Below are 17,933 nucleotides of genomic sequence, written 5' to 3'. Positions count from 1 at the left end.
AAGAGTAATATCTAGATTCCTGACTGATATATCGGTCAGTCGATATTATCGCCAATATTGGCCTATCACAGATATATTGGTATATTATATCAATATATTTTTTTTTTATTATTTAAAATTATATAGGAAGAATTTTATGTATATTTGATCCTTTTTTGTTAATTCAAGTTTAATATATGTGTAGATATGTTCTATGTGTTTTTTTATTTACAGTTATTTATAATTATTAAGGTTTACTGTTTCAGTGCACTGCAAGTTTATTGTTAAGCTGTAAAATATCATGCCTCCATTACACATCTTCTTCACAAGTGTTTTATAATCACATTTGATGGATCATTGCAAAAAAATGTGTGTTTATGTATATATTCTATATGTATAAGATTATCAACCGATATATTGATTGGTCGGGCCCTCATGATATCACCAATCAATGTTCTGACAAATGGCACACATGCTGTATTGATTGTAAAGCTCTTGATGCAAATGTATGAATTGTGACGTTGGGCTGACTTTTGTTTTTATCATTATTTCTCCTGCTCACATACATGATGTAAATAACAAACATGTATAAAACACTGGTAATGAAAATCACAATGCTGATGTCTATACAGTCATTTCTGTTGTTTGTGGATAATAAACAGAAACAACAGAATCGCTCCAGCAATTAAATGTGCACAAATAAAGCGAGGCAATAAATAAAGTAAATAAATAAATAAAGTCTCCTTTCTAATTACATCATGATTATTTCAACCACCACAGCTAGTACTGGCTTTACCACACGCACGCACGCACACACACACACACACACACACACAACACAAGCATGCACAAACACAAACACACAAACCTAAACACAATGTGTGGGCTGCATTAAAATGCTCATTATTTCAAGTGTTGACAGTTTCAGAAAAAAACATCAGTTTTCAAGATGTCCACTAACTCATTCATGATTCCAAAACAGATAAACAACTGGAATTCATGACAGTGTGCCTCACACTTCACACTTCCCCAACAGTCAGCAGGTACTTTCCGAATTCTACAGAAGCTGTGTCTTAGAAGAGGAATTAATCACCAGACTTGTGCACAAAACATTCCAGAGTGAGAGGGTTGAGATCATTTACAAACAAATGATGAGCATCTATAGAGCACATAAAGCATAGACTCTTTGCATCTTTATCAGAGGTTTGTCTGGGATCAAGATTTTCTATAAGTTCCAGATGTTTTCCTGGTTCATAGACTGACAAAGTCCACACGCACACACACACACACACACCCTACGTAACAGTTCCCGGAGAACTAATCAGTTTGTTATTCTATCTGCTGATTCCTGGCATATCTGACTATCACACTCAACACAGCATTTCACACTGACACAACATTTAAAGGCCTGTCAAGTGTGCTCCCTGCTGGTAGCCTTGAGGAACTGTGCTATAGTGCCAGTACTGGCTGGGATGGCTGGGACATACAAAAGTATCCACACACAAACATACACACACACAAACACACACACACACACACGCTCACCCAAGAAGTGTATCTGTCTTGTGGTCTCCTTCAGCTGGCTCAGTCTTTTTTCCCATCTCCTTCTTCAAAGTACCAATTTCCGAGGCAAATGAGTCGATCAGCTACAGAGAGAAGATAATTGCTCAGAGATCAGTTCAGTCAACTTCAACTTTATCTAAAATGCACATCAACCAAAGAGTCTCTATACACTTTATAGGTTCAGATATAACAGACACACAACTATGAGACCTCACATGTACAAAAATAAACAAATAAATAAAATACACACACACACACAGACACAAGCAGAATCCAAACCTTCAGATAAGAATGTTAATGTAACATCAGGTTCAGAAATTAAAAACTTTGTATAGCAACATGAACAGAATTGCGCCAACAGTATCAGAGTAGAAATCAATTGAATGGTCCAGCCTACCTCCCAAATTTTCAGTGGGAGTAGAGCTGCAACTGACAATTATTAATTGACTGATTTATTTTATTTCATGGATTATTAGACACAGAAAAAAAATAAAAATCCAAAGGATAACATGTTAAAGTAAAAACATTTATTTCCAACATGGTCCCAAGATGTTAAAAGACAAAGAAACATGAAGAAGCACAAGACATTCAACATAAAAAACAACACAATCCTGAAATCCAAAAACACATCACCACAATTTAAGAAATAAAAAATTACAGATTTAATTATAAATCTGTTACCCTGTTCCATTAAAACATCCTAACCTGACTTCTATAAGCCCCTCACATATTTAAAACCTTGAGGTGTAACCTAAGGCTACAACATGGCACCAGTGTAAAAAAATGAACTTCTGACTACATTACTCACTTGAGGCACTTTACCTCATCGCACACTGGCCCTGGAATTATAGTTATGCTGAGTATGGATCATTGTTATCTGAGAACACAAGTGTTGAGGAGCATACTCATTGATAACATTGTACATATGGTGCAGCTTCTGTTGTTCTGCTCTGAGCTGTCCTGGCAGCAGTCCTATCCTTCTGAATTCATCACCTCCAAAATGAGTTTGAGGAGATGCATTTAATAAATACCAAATAATGTTATTTTGCATCGGCCGCAATTTGTTCCTAAGTTTAGCTTTCAAACCACTATACCAAGCAGAGCATGTTTATTCAAAGTGACACTATCAATGATTTCCATCATCTAATCACCTGCAGGTTATTTACTCGATTAGTTGTTTTGTCTATAAAATGTCAGAAAACAGAAAAAAATATAATTACCTATAGCCCGAGGAGACGTGTTCAAATTGTGCATTTCATTTGAAGAACAAGAAAGGGTTTGGCATTTATGCTTGAAAAATTACAAAACCAATATTGTTGCAGCTCTATGTGGGAGTTTATTCCAAAGAAGGAAGAGAAAAAAAGAAGGTAAAGGATGTGATGGAGTATTATTAGACTGGAAGATACAAGAGGCATTTTCAGCCTCTGTAAGCTTGATGTTGTGTGTGTGTGTGTGTGTGTGTGTGTGTGTGTGTGTGTCTCTGTGTGTATGTGTGAGAAAATCTACCCCCAGCCTAACCACTTCCCACTGACCAACTAGGGTTACTAAAGAGGAACACTTGTAGGAAACAATTGATAAAAGCCTGTCTGTGACTGAAGCTTCATGTATGAAACGGTTTGTCAGGGGAGACATAAATAACTCTACTGGGAGAACAACAAGCCTCCACAGGTCACACCGAGGTCAGCTGTCATCATTTACTGTTCAGTGGAATTGCTTCAGGTATGAACAATGTTGTTCAGTGTTCTTTTAAATTAAAAATGTTTGATTAAAACTTCATTTTAATTAATTACATTCACTTGAGACTGACCCCTTGCAGTGCTGCACCATTATTAGCCAACACACAAATTCCTCTATTTGCAAAAAAGGTAAACCTGCTGATGTTTTTCATTAAAAATGCTGCATCCACCTGATTTAATCAGTTGTGTAGACCGGCTGTATACTAAAACGAACTTTAACTGGCATGTGTACCGCAGCCAAATGGTGGGTTTGTGACCAAAAGGAAGCGGCACATTGAGAATGCTATGCTGCAATGTGCTTCACTTGCCATGAGTCAACAGTGTTTTTGTTACATTATTGGCTGCATTTGGGTCCCACCGTCACTCACAAGCTGCTTATTCTAGTGTCAACACCATAAACCAGGAGCAGTGACTTCCTGGAGTCCTGTTGTCACCATGACGACGACCAGCTGTCGTAACTCTCATCTAGACAGTGGATATGTGTTTTCCCAAAATGTCAAGCTATTCAAACTTGAGTCCATCATTATACAGCTACATAAATAGATAATAATAACAAAAATGACGATAATCATTATATTTATTGATCATGAAAATAATTGTTTAGCAAAAGTCCTACATTTTTTAAATTCTTTTGTTAATCTGCTGCCAAAATATTAGAAATAGGCTAGTCATTGAAAACATGTATGCAACTGTTGAAAAAACATAAAAAGCAATAAAAATATTCAACACATTCAAACATTTGTTGGCCAGATGCAGAGAAAGCAAATAAGCATATTATTGTACTTTAAATTGAATTTGAATTCATCATTATATAATCCTATATTATCAGTTATTATAAGACATTCATATCTGCAAAATGTGTTTTCTCTGTGTGAATTTACATCATCGCTGCAGAAACTGTATGTTCTCTCTTCTTGCTGCTCATGTTTTGGGGTATCTTTAAATCTAGAAATTTTGAAATGATGAAGATATGTATTACCTTTATTATACTATTACTATTATTTTCATGGTTTTAGACAGCTCTTTTGTTGTTTCTAAGGTGCCATATTAAGATCTAGGATGCTGTCTTTGATATGACTCTTATTAGCAATTTTATTCATGATTTCAAGTCACATTTTGGTATAACACTCATTTTGAAAAGATGATTTTTACTCTAAAAGAGGCTTCAAAAAAAAAAAAAAAAAAAATAGCACTGCTTGGTCAAACATGTGGCAAACTTAATTGCCACTTCCCAGTAGAGGTCTCCATTTCTTACCACACGTGCTGCACACTGTAACTGAAATGTGACTACTGTTGCCCTCCTCCTCACCCCTGTGTGAGTTCTATTAAAGCCATGCTGAATCAGTGCATTTACTACCCTTTACTCTTCCAGAGACTCTGAGCAAGCCTTTCTAAAAAAACTACTCACAAGACCACATGTTTACCCTGACTCAACCTTTTAAGTCAGCCAGTCACTCACACACATATGTATTGACACACAAAGTGACAATGTTGTTGTGCTTGTAGCTTAAAGACCTTTTTAATAATCAACAGGTGGTGAACAAGCCTTTCATATGAGGCATCTAAGTAAGCGTGTGATGGATTATGTGTTATTTTATGTTTGAAACTGTACATTGTCCCCAGTAAATGCAACACCAGCTTTCGTTTCACAGGAATACTGGATTTCCTGGAAGACTGAGCCTGATTCATTTCTTTGTGACACTGGCGTCATTCGTTTCACTTCCCTCTAATCTGTCTAGTTGGGCAATCTTTCTGTTGGGTAACATCATGAGCAGGCTGAGGAAACTCACACCACTCAGACTAACACAACCTCAAACATTCAGAATGATAGACCTACATTCCCAATACTGACACTGACACCAGTCTGCATTGTGCTTCACAAAAGTTAATTTTTTTCCCACAGACATATGGTGTCCACCTCAGGGATTTATAGGATTTAAGTGCATTTTATAGGTACTTTATTTTATATGACTTTGTTTGTACAGTAAATCTGCAGCCAACATATTTGGAATACTAATTGAAAAACTGTAAAAACAGTTAAAATGAATGCATGCGAGCAACTGTGGAAAACATGACTGGAAAACAAGCTATGTCGGAAAAAAAGTGCTATAGGAACGTTCACTGCAGCAGATATTGTGAGTACGGTAACACAAGAGCTGTTGCTACAATGCATGGTAACTTTTATAAGGAAACTCTTATTCCTGAGGTTTATCAAGACTGCCGCTGACATAAAACGGCATATGGCAAACAGGATTGAGTGCTTACTACATGCAACAAAACCACCTTTCGCAGGCGTCATAAGGAAAGTATGTGTGCTTGGCATTGGGACTGGCCAGATGCCAAGGTAGGCAGAATAAATATTAAGAAAGAGGCTGGAAAACTGCACTCACATTCATCATCTCCACATACACAACAAAGGATGTTCTAGCACCTTACTTTGATCCATAGATACAGTATAAAGTGTATATGTCATTAATACTTTGCTTCCATATTTACAGCCAGCTACTTTGCTGTGGGAGCATACATTCAAGTTAGTCTGACTTATATTAGCAGATACACTACAGTCTAATTCAACCTTTGGACATTTATCTCTTTAGTATTGAAGCTGATAAGCAGCAGGTTGTCAGGTTCTGGACTTACTCACCTGTGTCTTCTATAAATAGTCTCCTCTCAACCCTACCTTTATTTTTCTTCATCTTTCTGCCTCCCTCCCAAACATAGATTAAAGTCAAGAAAGAAACTACTGCAAAATGTAGCGTCAGTGACATATTTGGTAGTACAGACGTGTGATCCTATAGTCTGGTCTAAAACTCTAAAACAAGTATCACATTTAAATGATGTTTTGTCAGGACTACACTTTATCTTTTTCCCAGATGTATAAGCACTAATGGGTGTGTATCCACATTTGATTCATTGCTTCTTTGCTGTGAGGTGTGCTGACACTATAAGGCCATGTGTGTTTAAGGCAGGCCTGTAATTATTACAGACTGCGGATAAACAGTCCTCACACAAAAGGAAAGGCTGGCATGGATCAGTGTTTGAACTGTTTCTGTCAGATACTTAACAACACCAAGCAGCAGTCTGTAAGTAAAGAGTGCTTCTTCTAAGGAAGTCAACAACAAATATCTATAGATGATGATATCATGCTTTGATCACTTCTTCTTTTGTGTTTCACCTAGAGATGTCTGTGGAAAAAAACAAAGTTGCAACCTGCTTCAAATCGAAGTATTCTAAATATTTCGTAGCATAATATATATTGGTTACAGTTTTGTTTACAGTACAAAAGTTTTTCTTATAGATTATAGATTACATCAAATTTTTACATGACTCTTCATAAATCTACAGCAGATAACAAAGTAAGTAAATATGTAACATCTTATAAACTAACAAGATGAACAACACAGGTACATGAGATGATTTATCTGACCAGAACAGATTTCTATCAATAACAGCACTTTGCTTCAACGCCAGATGAATCAGGCCACTGTTTATTATGTGCAGATGAGATATCAGTTACATATCTAGTTATGTTTATGAGTCATTTCCTTAGAGAAGAGTAATTATACACATATCACCTAGGTGCAAGGCTATTAAAAACCATCATTGATGAAAAAACGAGAACTGATTAAATGCCATGGCTTCTGTGCAACTATGAGTCATTTTTTGCAAATAAGTAACAATATAATCTGCTGTCACTTCATTAGCCCTCACTTACTAATGAGAATCAGACGCCCTAAAAGTGAATGAAATGGGCTCATGGTTGAACCTCTTCGTCATATATTTTTTGTTGTTGACACTGCGTCAGGGAGGTGCACACAATGACCACTGACTGATCACAACAGGGCTGCACATGACTTTGACTTCTCACAGTGTGAAAAACAGGAGGTGAAACTAGTGTGCATAGCAACTTTGGCTAGTCTCTATCGCACAGCGCAAAAGTTTTGTCAGGAGAAAAAAAATATAAATAACAAACACTGTGTGTCTCTTTGGTTAATTAAACAGCACTAAATCAGTACGCTGTGGCTCTCTGATGAACACATTCATTTGTTTCAGAAATGTAACATCACAACAGATTGTAAGAGTGGCGAGCCCTCTGTTAAATGTTCAAAGTTATTAACAAAGAAATAACAACAGATGGAGCAGAGCTGATATTCTAAATGTATAAGACATGATGATGAGGTTACCAGTGGATTCTCACAGCGGACTGATTTGGATTTTATACACTTCACATTACATTTGGTCCCACTGCTTATAAATACATAAATCATCTTAAAATCAGCAGTAGTATCAGCAATCTGCAAGCGTCAATGATCAAAAATCAATGTGACTGTCAATCAGCAAATCTATTCAGTATTTTAAGAATACACAAGAGTAGATCATCATTTGTAATCAAACTGCTAAAAGTCATAAACAAAATCTATTAAAGTGACAACACTGACGTGAAACTGTCATTTACATTATGTGCTAAATTACATTAATTGGGAATATTTGTTGAGAGCCCTGTGTCTCGTCATCTGATAAATCTAACACTCACTACATCTTCCTCAAAAACAAAGCTCTGTTGGGCAATCCAGGAGAAACAAAGCTATACAAGAAGGAGCAGAGATGAAACCGGGAAACAAACCACAAAACTATACTCAGGCCAGCTCCACCTCTCTCCTCCTCCTCTTTAATCTTCTCCCTCATTTAGCCTGTAACTATACGGTTTGCTGCCTCCCCCCCACCCAAATATCCCTCCCTAGACCAAGAGGTGTCAGCAGCCAAGATCTTTGTATAAACTACATTTATAACATGCTGTCAGCTCTGTATGTGAAAACATGTCTTATTTACTCAGAAGTGACTGAGTGGCTCGTACCTTGAAGAAACTGCCTTTCCTCTCCTGCTTGCAGGGTTGACTGATGGGACTGGTGGACATGTTGTCTGTCAAGTATGTAGTCTTTTCTGTCTGTCTCTGTCTGCTGCACTGTCTGTGAGGGGAAAAAATACATTAGAGCTCCACATACAAACAAACAAACACAAACAAGGCAGTTCAATTTTCGAGTCAAGAGCACACTCAAGGAAGATTTATGATTAAAAAGATGGTTTGACAAATAATTTATTTAAAATTTGTAGCTGTGTTTCCTGGGCATAAAGTAAATGTCCTTAAACCTGCAACAACTGATTCTGGCCACTTGTAAGCAGCACAAATAAGTTGTGAGCACAACATTGACATATCATCACCTTTTAAGTTGATACGTTGAACTTTTTAGCAAATAGTTGCTTATTTACACATCCAGCAGTTACAGAGCAACATCATCATTCATTTGGAGTGTTTCTGTCCACCTGGTGAATGTAAGTCCAATATTCACTCTCTTTTAGCTCTGTTTTTGCTCTCTACCAACTCCTGAGGGAAATATCTGGCTCTTTAGCTGCTAAATGCTCCACTATGTTCACCAGCTAGTCTACAGCTAAATGTTTGCCGTTTGGTGCTGAGCAGGTAGTGTACAGTGGCTTTTTACAGCTTTTTCTATGAAAACATCTACCTGCAGTGACCGAAAATGACGCTATGAGAGCGCTGAGAGTGAACCAAAACAGTAATGTTGCAGCCAGACAGATAAACAATGAGCTGAAACTTGCTATAAAGCTCCGTAAAGCTGAGGGGAGCTGCAGAGTCACTGATAATTCTCCTCTAAAATTACACATTGTCCTTTAATACATTATTATTATATTAAAAAAAAATGATTATAGCCGTTTTAAAGTGCTCTGAAAACATGGAAATTTGAACATCTACAATTTCATGACAGTAAATATTCAAAACCAAGATACCATGTTTTTATGGCTGCACTGATCCATCACATGGAAATAGTGGGTACACATTTGGTATCACTAAAATCTCTTAGATCTCCAATCAAAATTGTAAAGAAGTTCTGTGGATTTGAGCAGTTGGCTGCACAGCATGGATTTGCAATGACTGACCTGCCTGCAGGCAGAGGGGTCGAAGAGGTTGAGAAGAGGTCGACCTCTAATCAGAAGTGTGCTGTGTTACACCTGTAATCACCTGTTACTCAACGGTAATGTCAGGGAAACTGAGCACAACTGAGTACACCTGTATATCACTGCAGCCAGATGAGCACTTAAACCACTGGAGGTCAGAAGAAAAAACAAATAAATTCAAGGTTGTCAGGGAATTTTTCTATGACACAGTGTTTCCCTGGGTCATTTTCAGGTCATCTGAAAACCTGGGAGCAGTAGCTCATGGCCTGTCTCTTTCAGAGCACTTCATCCCGCTGTCTGCTAAGGATGACTGGGCAAGGCAGCTGTCCTGATAAGGCTGGCTGTCTCCTATGGAGGGTGACCAGAAAATCAGGACAGTCCCGAATTACAAGCAGTTCTCAAATCCCGACTCTTGTCCTGTTTGTCCCAAAAATTAACGGTTAAGATAAAAATAATAGATAATATGAACAAGCCTTTATACTTTGAGACTGCTTCCTGTTTTTAGTTATTAAAAAATATCCTGTTTGTTTTTGTAAAATATGTAAGAGTATTATGGACATGTTTTCACTTTTCTATTGCACTGATTAGGCTATCACAAATAAGAAATTGTTGATTGCATTCGACGTGTTTTAAAGCAGATGATGGAGAGTGTAGCCACCATTGCAGGAGGAATTTGTGATGTCCGCATGTGTTTGTAAGCTCCTACAGCTTAATGACGGTCTTACCTGCTGAAGAGGTTTAAAATGACTGTAATGTATGTGTCACCTATGTGTAATGGTTCATGCATGTTATAAACACAGCCAGGATGCTACGCTTCATATCATCCTCAGAACCAATCCATCTATCTCTCTATTTTATCCATCTTTACCAGCTGATCTTCATAATATTAATAACAAATGATCAGAGTTAGAGTCTGATGTTACTCTAAATGATTATATACATTTTAATCCTTCTGACATTTAAAATTAAGCCACCTCTTTGAGTCATTGGTTCAGCTGTTTCAACGTGAAAATGCCATAAAACTTATACACTTATAAACATGAGTCAACTGAACTCAGGAAAACTAGATTTGTTTCCAGTGAGGTAATATTCAGCTTATATAGGGACTTTCTGAGTTAAACATTACTATTGCCGCTCTAGCAACAATACATAGTTATTTTTGAAATATATATTACTTGTAATCCTGTTCTGAATTTATTTCTGTTTTAAAATGAAATAGAAGTTGCAGTCACTAGGACAGGGGAAGTGTAGCTGCAGGCAGCCACAGAGGAGTGATCTGACATGTGCGTCTTGCAGACAGATGTGAGAGGCCCGTCACTGATGAAATGAATAAAATAAAATTAATTTTATGTAACGGATAATGATTTACACAGTTACATAAAAGTCAGTCAGTGTGTTTCTTTTTCCTAATGACAGACAATTTACTTCATGAACAAAAATAATAAATTTTAGCATTGAGTTTTGAATTTCACGTGTTTTACTGTTTGTTAACATTGAATGTAATGTACTGGAGGTCACGCCCACCCCAACTTCCCTGTCCCGAATTTCACTCATTCTCATCTGGTCACCCTACTCCTATGGAAACCAAGGTTGTAGATATGCTATGCTCTGTTCCAGATGGTCAGACTGTCTCCTCATAGAATGTATTGCATGTGACCAGAAAGTAGACAAGCCGTGTAGACTTCAGTTAACTTAGGTAAGCATACTTTCTTGTTTAGGATCCAGTACCCACATATGTATAGACGAGTAAAGAATAACCTTATTTGGACATGTAGTAAATCTTGTGGGCCTAGTGAGGGGTTAAATACTCCCCACCACAATGTAACCTTCAGAATTAAGTGGCATTACAGTGTCTTCACTTGTACTGTCAATTACGAGTTAACCAGTTCTCAAAATGCTCAACTCTTAAAGCTTTTTCTGGGCAACAAGCACTTTTTCTTCTTCAGCTCTGACAGCAATGTCACTATCAAAGCCTACTCACTGTGGTTCATACAAAACACTGCTGGTACTGATTCTGCACGAACAGAGGCTGAACACATGTACACACACGCACGCTTGACCCAGATGTTGTGGCGGATCCGGTTACAGCAGCTGATATGAGCCAGCTGTGAAGAGCCATGCAAACACATCCCAGACCTCCACTTTCAAGAGAGACACATATAAGAGTAAAACACACAACAGCATCCATTTATTTACACCAAACCCTATCCACAGACACATTAACAGACAGAAGCAGAGAGTTTGTGACTATTGGTAGACAGACTGGAGAGTTCTCCCTCTGACTTGTTGAAGAGTCTCTGAGGGAAACCTGCAGGACAAAAACACTTGTTGTTCAGTTACTGCTGGAATGCTTTTGATCCAAGAGCCGGTTAGGTGCTCTATACATTCTGTTACACATGTGCTGGATAGTATTCTCTTTTGGGTTAGATCCAATAAATATCACTTTGCTTTGAGATAAAGGCTGACAATCATCCTGACTGCTACACACTCAGCTGCAAGCTGTCCCTGTGCATGCTGGGGGTCGCAGTGTGATGAAGCCATCGGAGCCACATCATGTGCAAAAAGCTGAGATGCGATCCTTAGGCCACTAAAGATTCTGTACATGAAAATCACAGTCAGTGACAACACCTAATAAGAAAGATGTGAATGAGAGTCAGCACCTCCAAGTCAGAAGACCTGATAGTAGAGCTGCAACGATTACCTAATTGACAAAACTAATGAATTAGGCTAATGGTTTTAGCCATTTGTCAAGCAAAAATCTCTATAACTCACCCTGTCCCAGCTGCTCAAATGTGAAGATTTGCTGCTTTACTTTGTCATTTATGACCGTAAACTTAAAATGTTTGGGTTCAGGACTGTTGGTCGCACAAAACTGAACATTTTGGTAGATCTCATTGAGCTGTGGGAAATTATAACGGCGTTTTCACTATTTTCTGAGAATTCATTGACAAAACGATTAATTGATTCATTAAAAAATAAATTTAATCGATAATCAAAATATTCATTAATTGCATCTCTACATGGCATCCTGCCAGAAAATGAGGTTTTCTCAAGTGAAGGAGCTAAAAGTGTCTTGGGGTCTTGTTCATGAGAGGTTAAGATGGAGCATGGGACAGGCAGCTATTTGAAGCATCAGCAGTAAAGTGGGTCACGACTGAAAGAATGAAACTGCAAATACAAGCAGCCAAAATGAGCGGTGAAGGTGAGATTGAAATGTTAATCTGGTAATTGAGAAGCAGGGTGACTGCTGTATCATATAGGGTCCAACACAGGGTAGTATGGTACGGTTTTTCTATAGCTCGAACTCTTTCCTGATAACTTACAGCCGGATCAGTCATGTTAAGTTCCTGCTGTTGAAAAGCCAACATTTCCTGCTTCATATTAAAAGCTTTCCACTGACAAATTTATGGGAGGCTATTACTGTGAAGAAGTTATAGGAAATTATGTATTTGTGTATATTACCAAACTAGCTGAGCTTCATTAGCTGTGCTATTCATCAATAAAAACAGGTCTACATAACAATATGTGGAGCTATTTGGAGCTATTTGGTCAGCAAATCAGTTATTAATACTGCAAGGAGGAAGAGTACAACAGAAACAGCCACAGTGAGATGTTAGATAAAGAGCTGCAGACAAAAGACTCTTGCTGCATTTTCTGCTAAGAGCACACTTCCAACAGGCAAGCAACTTCTTCAATGGAAATACACTGGCCTCGTGCCAGCAAGGCTGAGGTGGCTCGGGCATCTCATCAGGATTCCTTGGTGGCCTTCCACTGGAGGTTTTCAAGGATCATCCAACTGGCAGGAGATCCTGGGGCAGACCCACAACACCCTGGACGGATTCTATTATGCATTCTGGGATATTCTGTAACACAATGCCTAGAACGCTTCAGGATCTCCCAAGAGGAGCTGAAGACTGGGGAGTAGGGCATCTGGGCTACCTTTCTCTATATCAAAAGCATGGATGGATATACTGTATAGAAGCATAATGGCCCGCAGTGAGTGATCAAATATCATGTGTCATATCATATGTTCCACTGCATATTTATACAGCCTCCATAGCAACATATTGTAATTGCAACCTGAACAAACTTACATTAAATAAACGTATTTACTTTGCTTAATTTAATGTGGTAGAATACCATTACCATTTAATAGGTGTGGTGGGCTTCAAGGTCCAGTATGTAGAATTTAGTGGCATCTAGTGGTGAGGTTGCAGATTACAACTAACTGAATGACTCCCTCCCCATCCAAGCATTCAGGAGAACCTATGCTGACTGCTGAAACTCATGAAAAACGCAAAATGCCCTCTCTAGAGCCAGTGTTTGGTTTGTCTATTCTGAGCCACTGTAGAAACATGGTGGTGCAACATGGTGACCTCTGTGGTAGAGAACCTTCTCCCTATGTGGTTATAAAGGGCTGATTCTAAGGTAACGAAAACACAACGATTCTTATTTTCATGGGATTATACACTAATTAAAACATACATACAAGTCCATTCTCCTAGATGCCACTAAATTCTACACACTGCACCTTTAAGAAGCAGCTAATCCTAAACCAATTACATTAGTTTGGGCTCCAACAAAGAGTTGTAGTGTGCCATGGCCTCAATGTCCCTCAAAGATTTTTTTCTTTTTCTTTAAGAGGACACAGCAAATTCTCATTTTTGAACAGTGAGTATTGAATGCAAAACAAAAATATGGACAGATTCAATATTGCAAAATAAATTGGCACCAGAACTGTGCAATAAACAAACTGACTGGATCCAAACAGTCAAATACAAACACATTTCCCTGAGGAAAAAAATAGAACTGTTTGGAAAAAGACTGGATTCTGGACTTGATTTCCATGTTTTTCACTAGTGTCTGTGTGCATGCACGAGAGAGAAACAGGTTTATTTCCTTGAAAGTGAGAGAATCCAAAGAGTGACAGAAGGCGTGTGACATTGCTGTTTTTTTTATCTCCTGCCTCTCTTGTAACCCCCTTCTCCACTCATGTCTCTAGCGGGGCTCTGTTGGGCCAACCCCTCTTGTCAAAACAAAGCAGTGGGGTGGGCTTTTGGGGGATGTTTTGGTTGAAGCAAGAAGTGTGTGTGTGTGTGTGTGTGTGTGTGTGTGTGTAGATTGCAGTGTAACTGCAAGCTTGTGTGTGATTCACAGTCCAAGCCTGGTCAACAGGAAGGCCCCTGTGGTTATCAGTCCAAGAAAAATAAACACAGGACTGCCAGTTGTTCACATATATACAGGCAGGTGACAAATTAAAGGAAAAACTAACATAATGTGTCTAAGTAATGTGTTGGGCCACTACATACTGCCAGAACAGCTTCAATACACCTTGGCATTGATTCTACAAGTCTCTGAACTCTACTGAAGGGATGAACACCATTCTTCCAAAAGATACTCCCTCATCAAGTGTTTTGATGATGGTGGTCCAAAATCTCCCATAAGTGTTCAACTGGGTTGAGATCTGGTGACTGCAAAGGTCATAGTATATGATTCACATAATTTTCATACTCATAAAACCATTCAGTGACCCCTCGTGCCCTGTGAATTGGGGCCTGGATGAGATCGCTCCCATCAGGACAGAAATGTTTCATCATAGGATAAAGGTGAACTACGTTGTATTGATTTGCAGTGACCCTTCCCTCTAAGGAGACAAGTGGACCCAAACCATGCCAGCATGATGCTCACTGTAGGGGTCAAGCATTACTATAGGGGTCAAGCATTCAGACCTGGACCAGTTTTTCCTTTAATTTGTCACTCGTCTGTATGTAGCCATTCAGAGGATTTAGGTTTTACTTGTGTCTTTAAATAGGCAATTATTGATAACTATATGGGACATTAGAATAGCCAATTTTCATTTTCATTTCATTTCATTTTTTCTACATTTTGACTTGTAGTTAAAGCACAGGAGCTACTAATAACATTATTGATGGTTGTTCTATGCAAGTGTCCCAGTAAATTTTGACAGTGTGACAGTGAGTCAGCATGCACAATACCACGACCCCGAAACTGAAGCAGCTAAATGGAATTCAATAATTATTTGTACCTGAGCTTTTCCTAAAGCACAGGTGTAAGGTGTCAAAATGTCTTCACAGGGGAAAAGTTCTGCTTCTCACCTGTCTATACATTCACAGTGATTATACTATATGTACACTCTGTGAATAGAAGTCATATGCTCTATGACCCAGAGCAATAATGCTTAACAAAGAGAGGGGGTGCTGATGGGTCTCCACAGTTGGAATATTCCCACAGCAAAAAATGGGGAAATGGAAAATGAATCATATCATGTGTGTCACTGTGTCGTCTTCATGGCAAACAACCACCAGTTTCACAAGTGCAATAACTGCAGTGTTCCATGATTTTCCCACGGGTTTTCTTTGTTTATTCAACTATGTAGCTAACCTGATGGCTTAATGAATATTTAAAATTAAGGGTAAAAATATTGGGTAATTCTGATTTCCAGTAGTTCTGCTTTGGTACAAGTGGTTTGTGCCTTCAGGGTTTTTAGTCACATCTTTCTGTAGAAAAGACATTAGTGACGTCCACAAACAAGCCTCTTCAAAACAAAAAGTAAAACCTGTGCCATATTCTTGGAACTTGCATGCCAGTGTATTGAGAAACACCAGCTACGCAGAGCCTAAGTTTACAACACTGAGAGTTGCCTGGCAGAGGCATTTGAGGTGAGTCATATCCTCTAACCTACAAGCCAAATTCCCTCATCAAATCAAGGTCATATAGAAACTATGTATTTGTCACATGTGGTGTGTTCAGGATCCTGGATAATCCTTGCAATAGACTGTGATAAGGCACATACACATGCATGTTAGTCCTATGTGTTAAGAGGGTATTCAAAACCAAAGTACTAAACCCAAAAGGCACAGACCCATTTTTACTGTGAATCATACTGTGAAAGTAAACTAACTGAAACAATTATCATTTATTCATTGTGTATTTGTTTCTTCTTCTTCACGTACGATTTATTTGTGTTGCTGAAAACTATAAACTATTATATATAACTATATAAAAGACACTACCCTCTGACATCTGTATCAAGGTATGGTCTCCAATATTTTTGTATACAACATATTTTAATCTTCAACTTGTCAGTGTTTTGTGTTTTATTTCGGGATTATTTAGTGTTTGCAGGCAATTTCCACAACAATATCAAATGCAGAACTTTCCAATGAGCTTTGGAAACACATTTTGAAAAGAAACTCAACATACAAATCAAAGCTATAAAATGTACTGCATCACAAATTATACACTAGTATTATACAACACTTGTGTGTTGCAAACCATCCTACATTTTCTGAATGAAGTTTCCCAGCTACTTAAAACAGCTGCTCTGACCTGCCCCACAGAACATTAACAGCAGGAGGCTAAATGCTGTATTATGTTACAGGCTAACACTAACCTGCATAAAGTAAGTGTGCAAACTTCCTCATCAAATAACAAAACTAAGAGTCTACTGCCACGCTAGCTGCTCTGTAAGGCTGTAATTATAGGCAAAACGGTGCTTGCGCTTTGAGCAAAATGCTGCTGACGTCAAGCTGACATAATTACAATGACAATGCTAACATGCCAATGTTTAATATATAGGCCTAATGTTTACCACATTCACCATTTTAGTTCATTGTGTTAACATCTGTTAATTACCACTTAAAACAAAGAACTCAGATTGATGGGAATGTCATCAGTTTTTGCAAGTAGTTGGTAAACCAAAATCGTGGACTAAGTCAAATATTTCCCTGCTGGTGGTGGACTCTGGGAACCATGAATACATTTTGTGCCAATCCATTAAGTAGATGTTGAGAAATTTCACTGGATATGTGAAAACGTTGAGCTGCTGGTGGCTCGACATGAACATTCAGGGGATCACTAAAGTCATTAGGATTCATACGTTTGGCAACATGAATGTCTGTACCAAATTTCATGGCAATCTAGTTTCTGAGATATTTCAGTCTGGACCAAACTGGTGGACCAACTGACCAACCAACACTGGGCCACACCACTAGCATGTCTAAATAATACAAGTTATGGTTACTGAATGCATCTAAACTCAGCATAAAACTCAAACATAACTGATTACAAGTACAGCAGTTCATCTTACCTGCATGTCCTTAGACTGATCTCAATTTGGAGAAAACTCAGATAGACATGGTGATGACACTACACTATACAGAAAAGTTGCCAAGCTCTGTCCTAGAACCTTCTTGCTGTGAAACAATAATGCTGACTACAAAGCAGAATTTGTTCTGTTGACCAGATGAGAGTGGGTGAAATTTGGGACAGAGGAGTTGGGGTGGGCATGGTCACAATGGGCATGGCCTCCAGTACATTTTAAGTGTCAATGAGAAGTAAAACATGTGAAAGTCAAAACGCAATGCTAAAATGTATTATTTTTGTTCATTAAGTCAATTGTCTGTCATTAGGAAAAAGAAACACAATGACTGCATTGTATGTAACAGTGTGTAAATCATTAGCTGTTACATAAAATTCAAATTCAACTGAACCTATGACTCAATTTTAAATGTCAGAAGGATTAAAATGTATAGAATCATTTAGAGTAACATCAGACTCTAAATTTGTTATTCATATTATGAAGATCAGTTTGTACAGAAGGATAAAAAAGAGATAGACAGATTGGTTCTGAGGATGACATGAAGTGTAGCGTCCTGGCTG

At 38.1% G+C, this 17,933-nt stretch overlaps 1 protein-coding gene across 1 annotated transcript in view; it reads right to left on the bottom strand.

Annotated features, from left to right (window-relative positions):
• The window catches only part of rin2a (Ras and Rab interactor 2a), a 56,612-nt gene that overhangs the window by 29,713 nt on the left and 8,966 nt on the right, over positions 1-17,933 (bottom strand). Inside the window, exons 2-3 of the mRNA XM_044372903.1 lie at positions 8,134-8,245; positions 1,525-1,625 (exon numbers count right to left, since the gene is read on the bottom strand). Coding sequence (XP_044228838.1) covers positions 1,525-1,625; positions 8,134-8,193 — 161 coding nt within the window. The 5' untranslated portion in view covers positions 8,194-8,245. The remainder of the gene's footprint in view (positions 1-1,524; positions 1,626-8,133; positions 8,246-17,933) is intronic.

This window comes from Thunnus albacares, chromosome 14, assembly GCF_914725855.1.
Source record: "Thunnus albacares chromosome 14, fThuAlb1.1, whole genome shotgun sequence".
Taxonomy (NCBI): Eukaryota; Metazoa; Chordata; class Actinopteri; order Scombriformes; family Scombridae; genus Thunnus; species Thunnus albacares.
The sequence above is the reverse complement of the archived record's forward strand: the minus strand, read 5'-3'. Positions and strand labels throughout refer to the sequence as shown.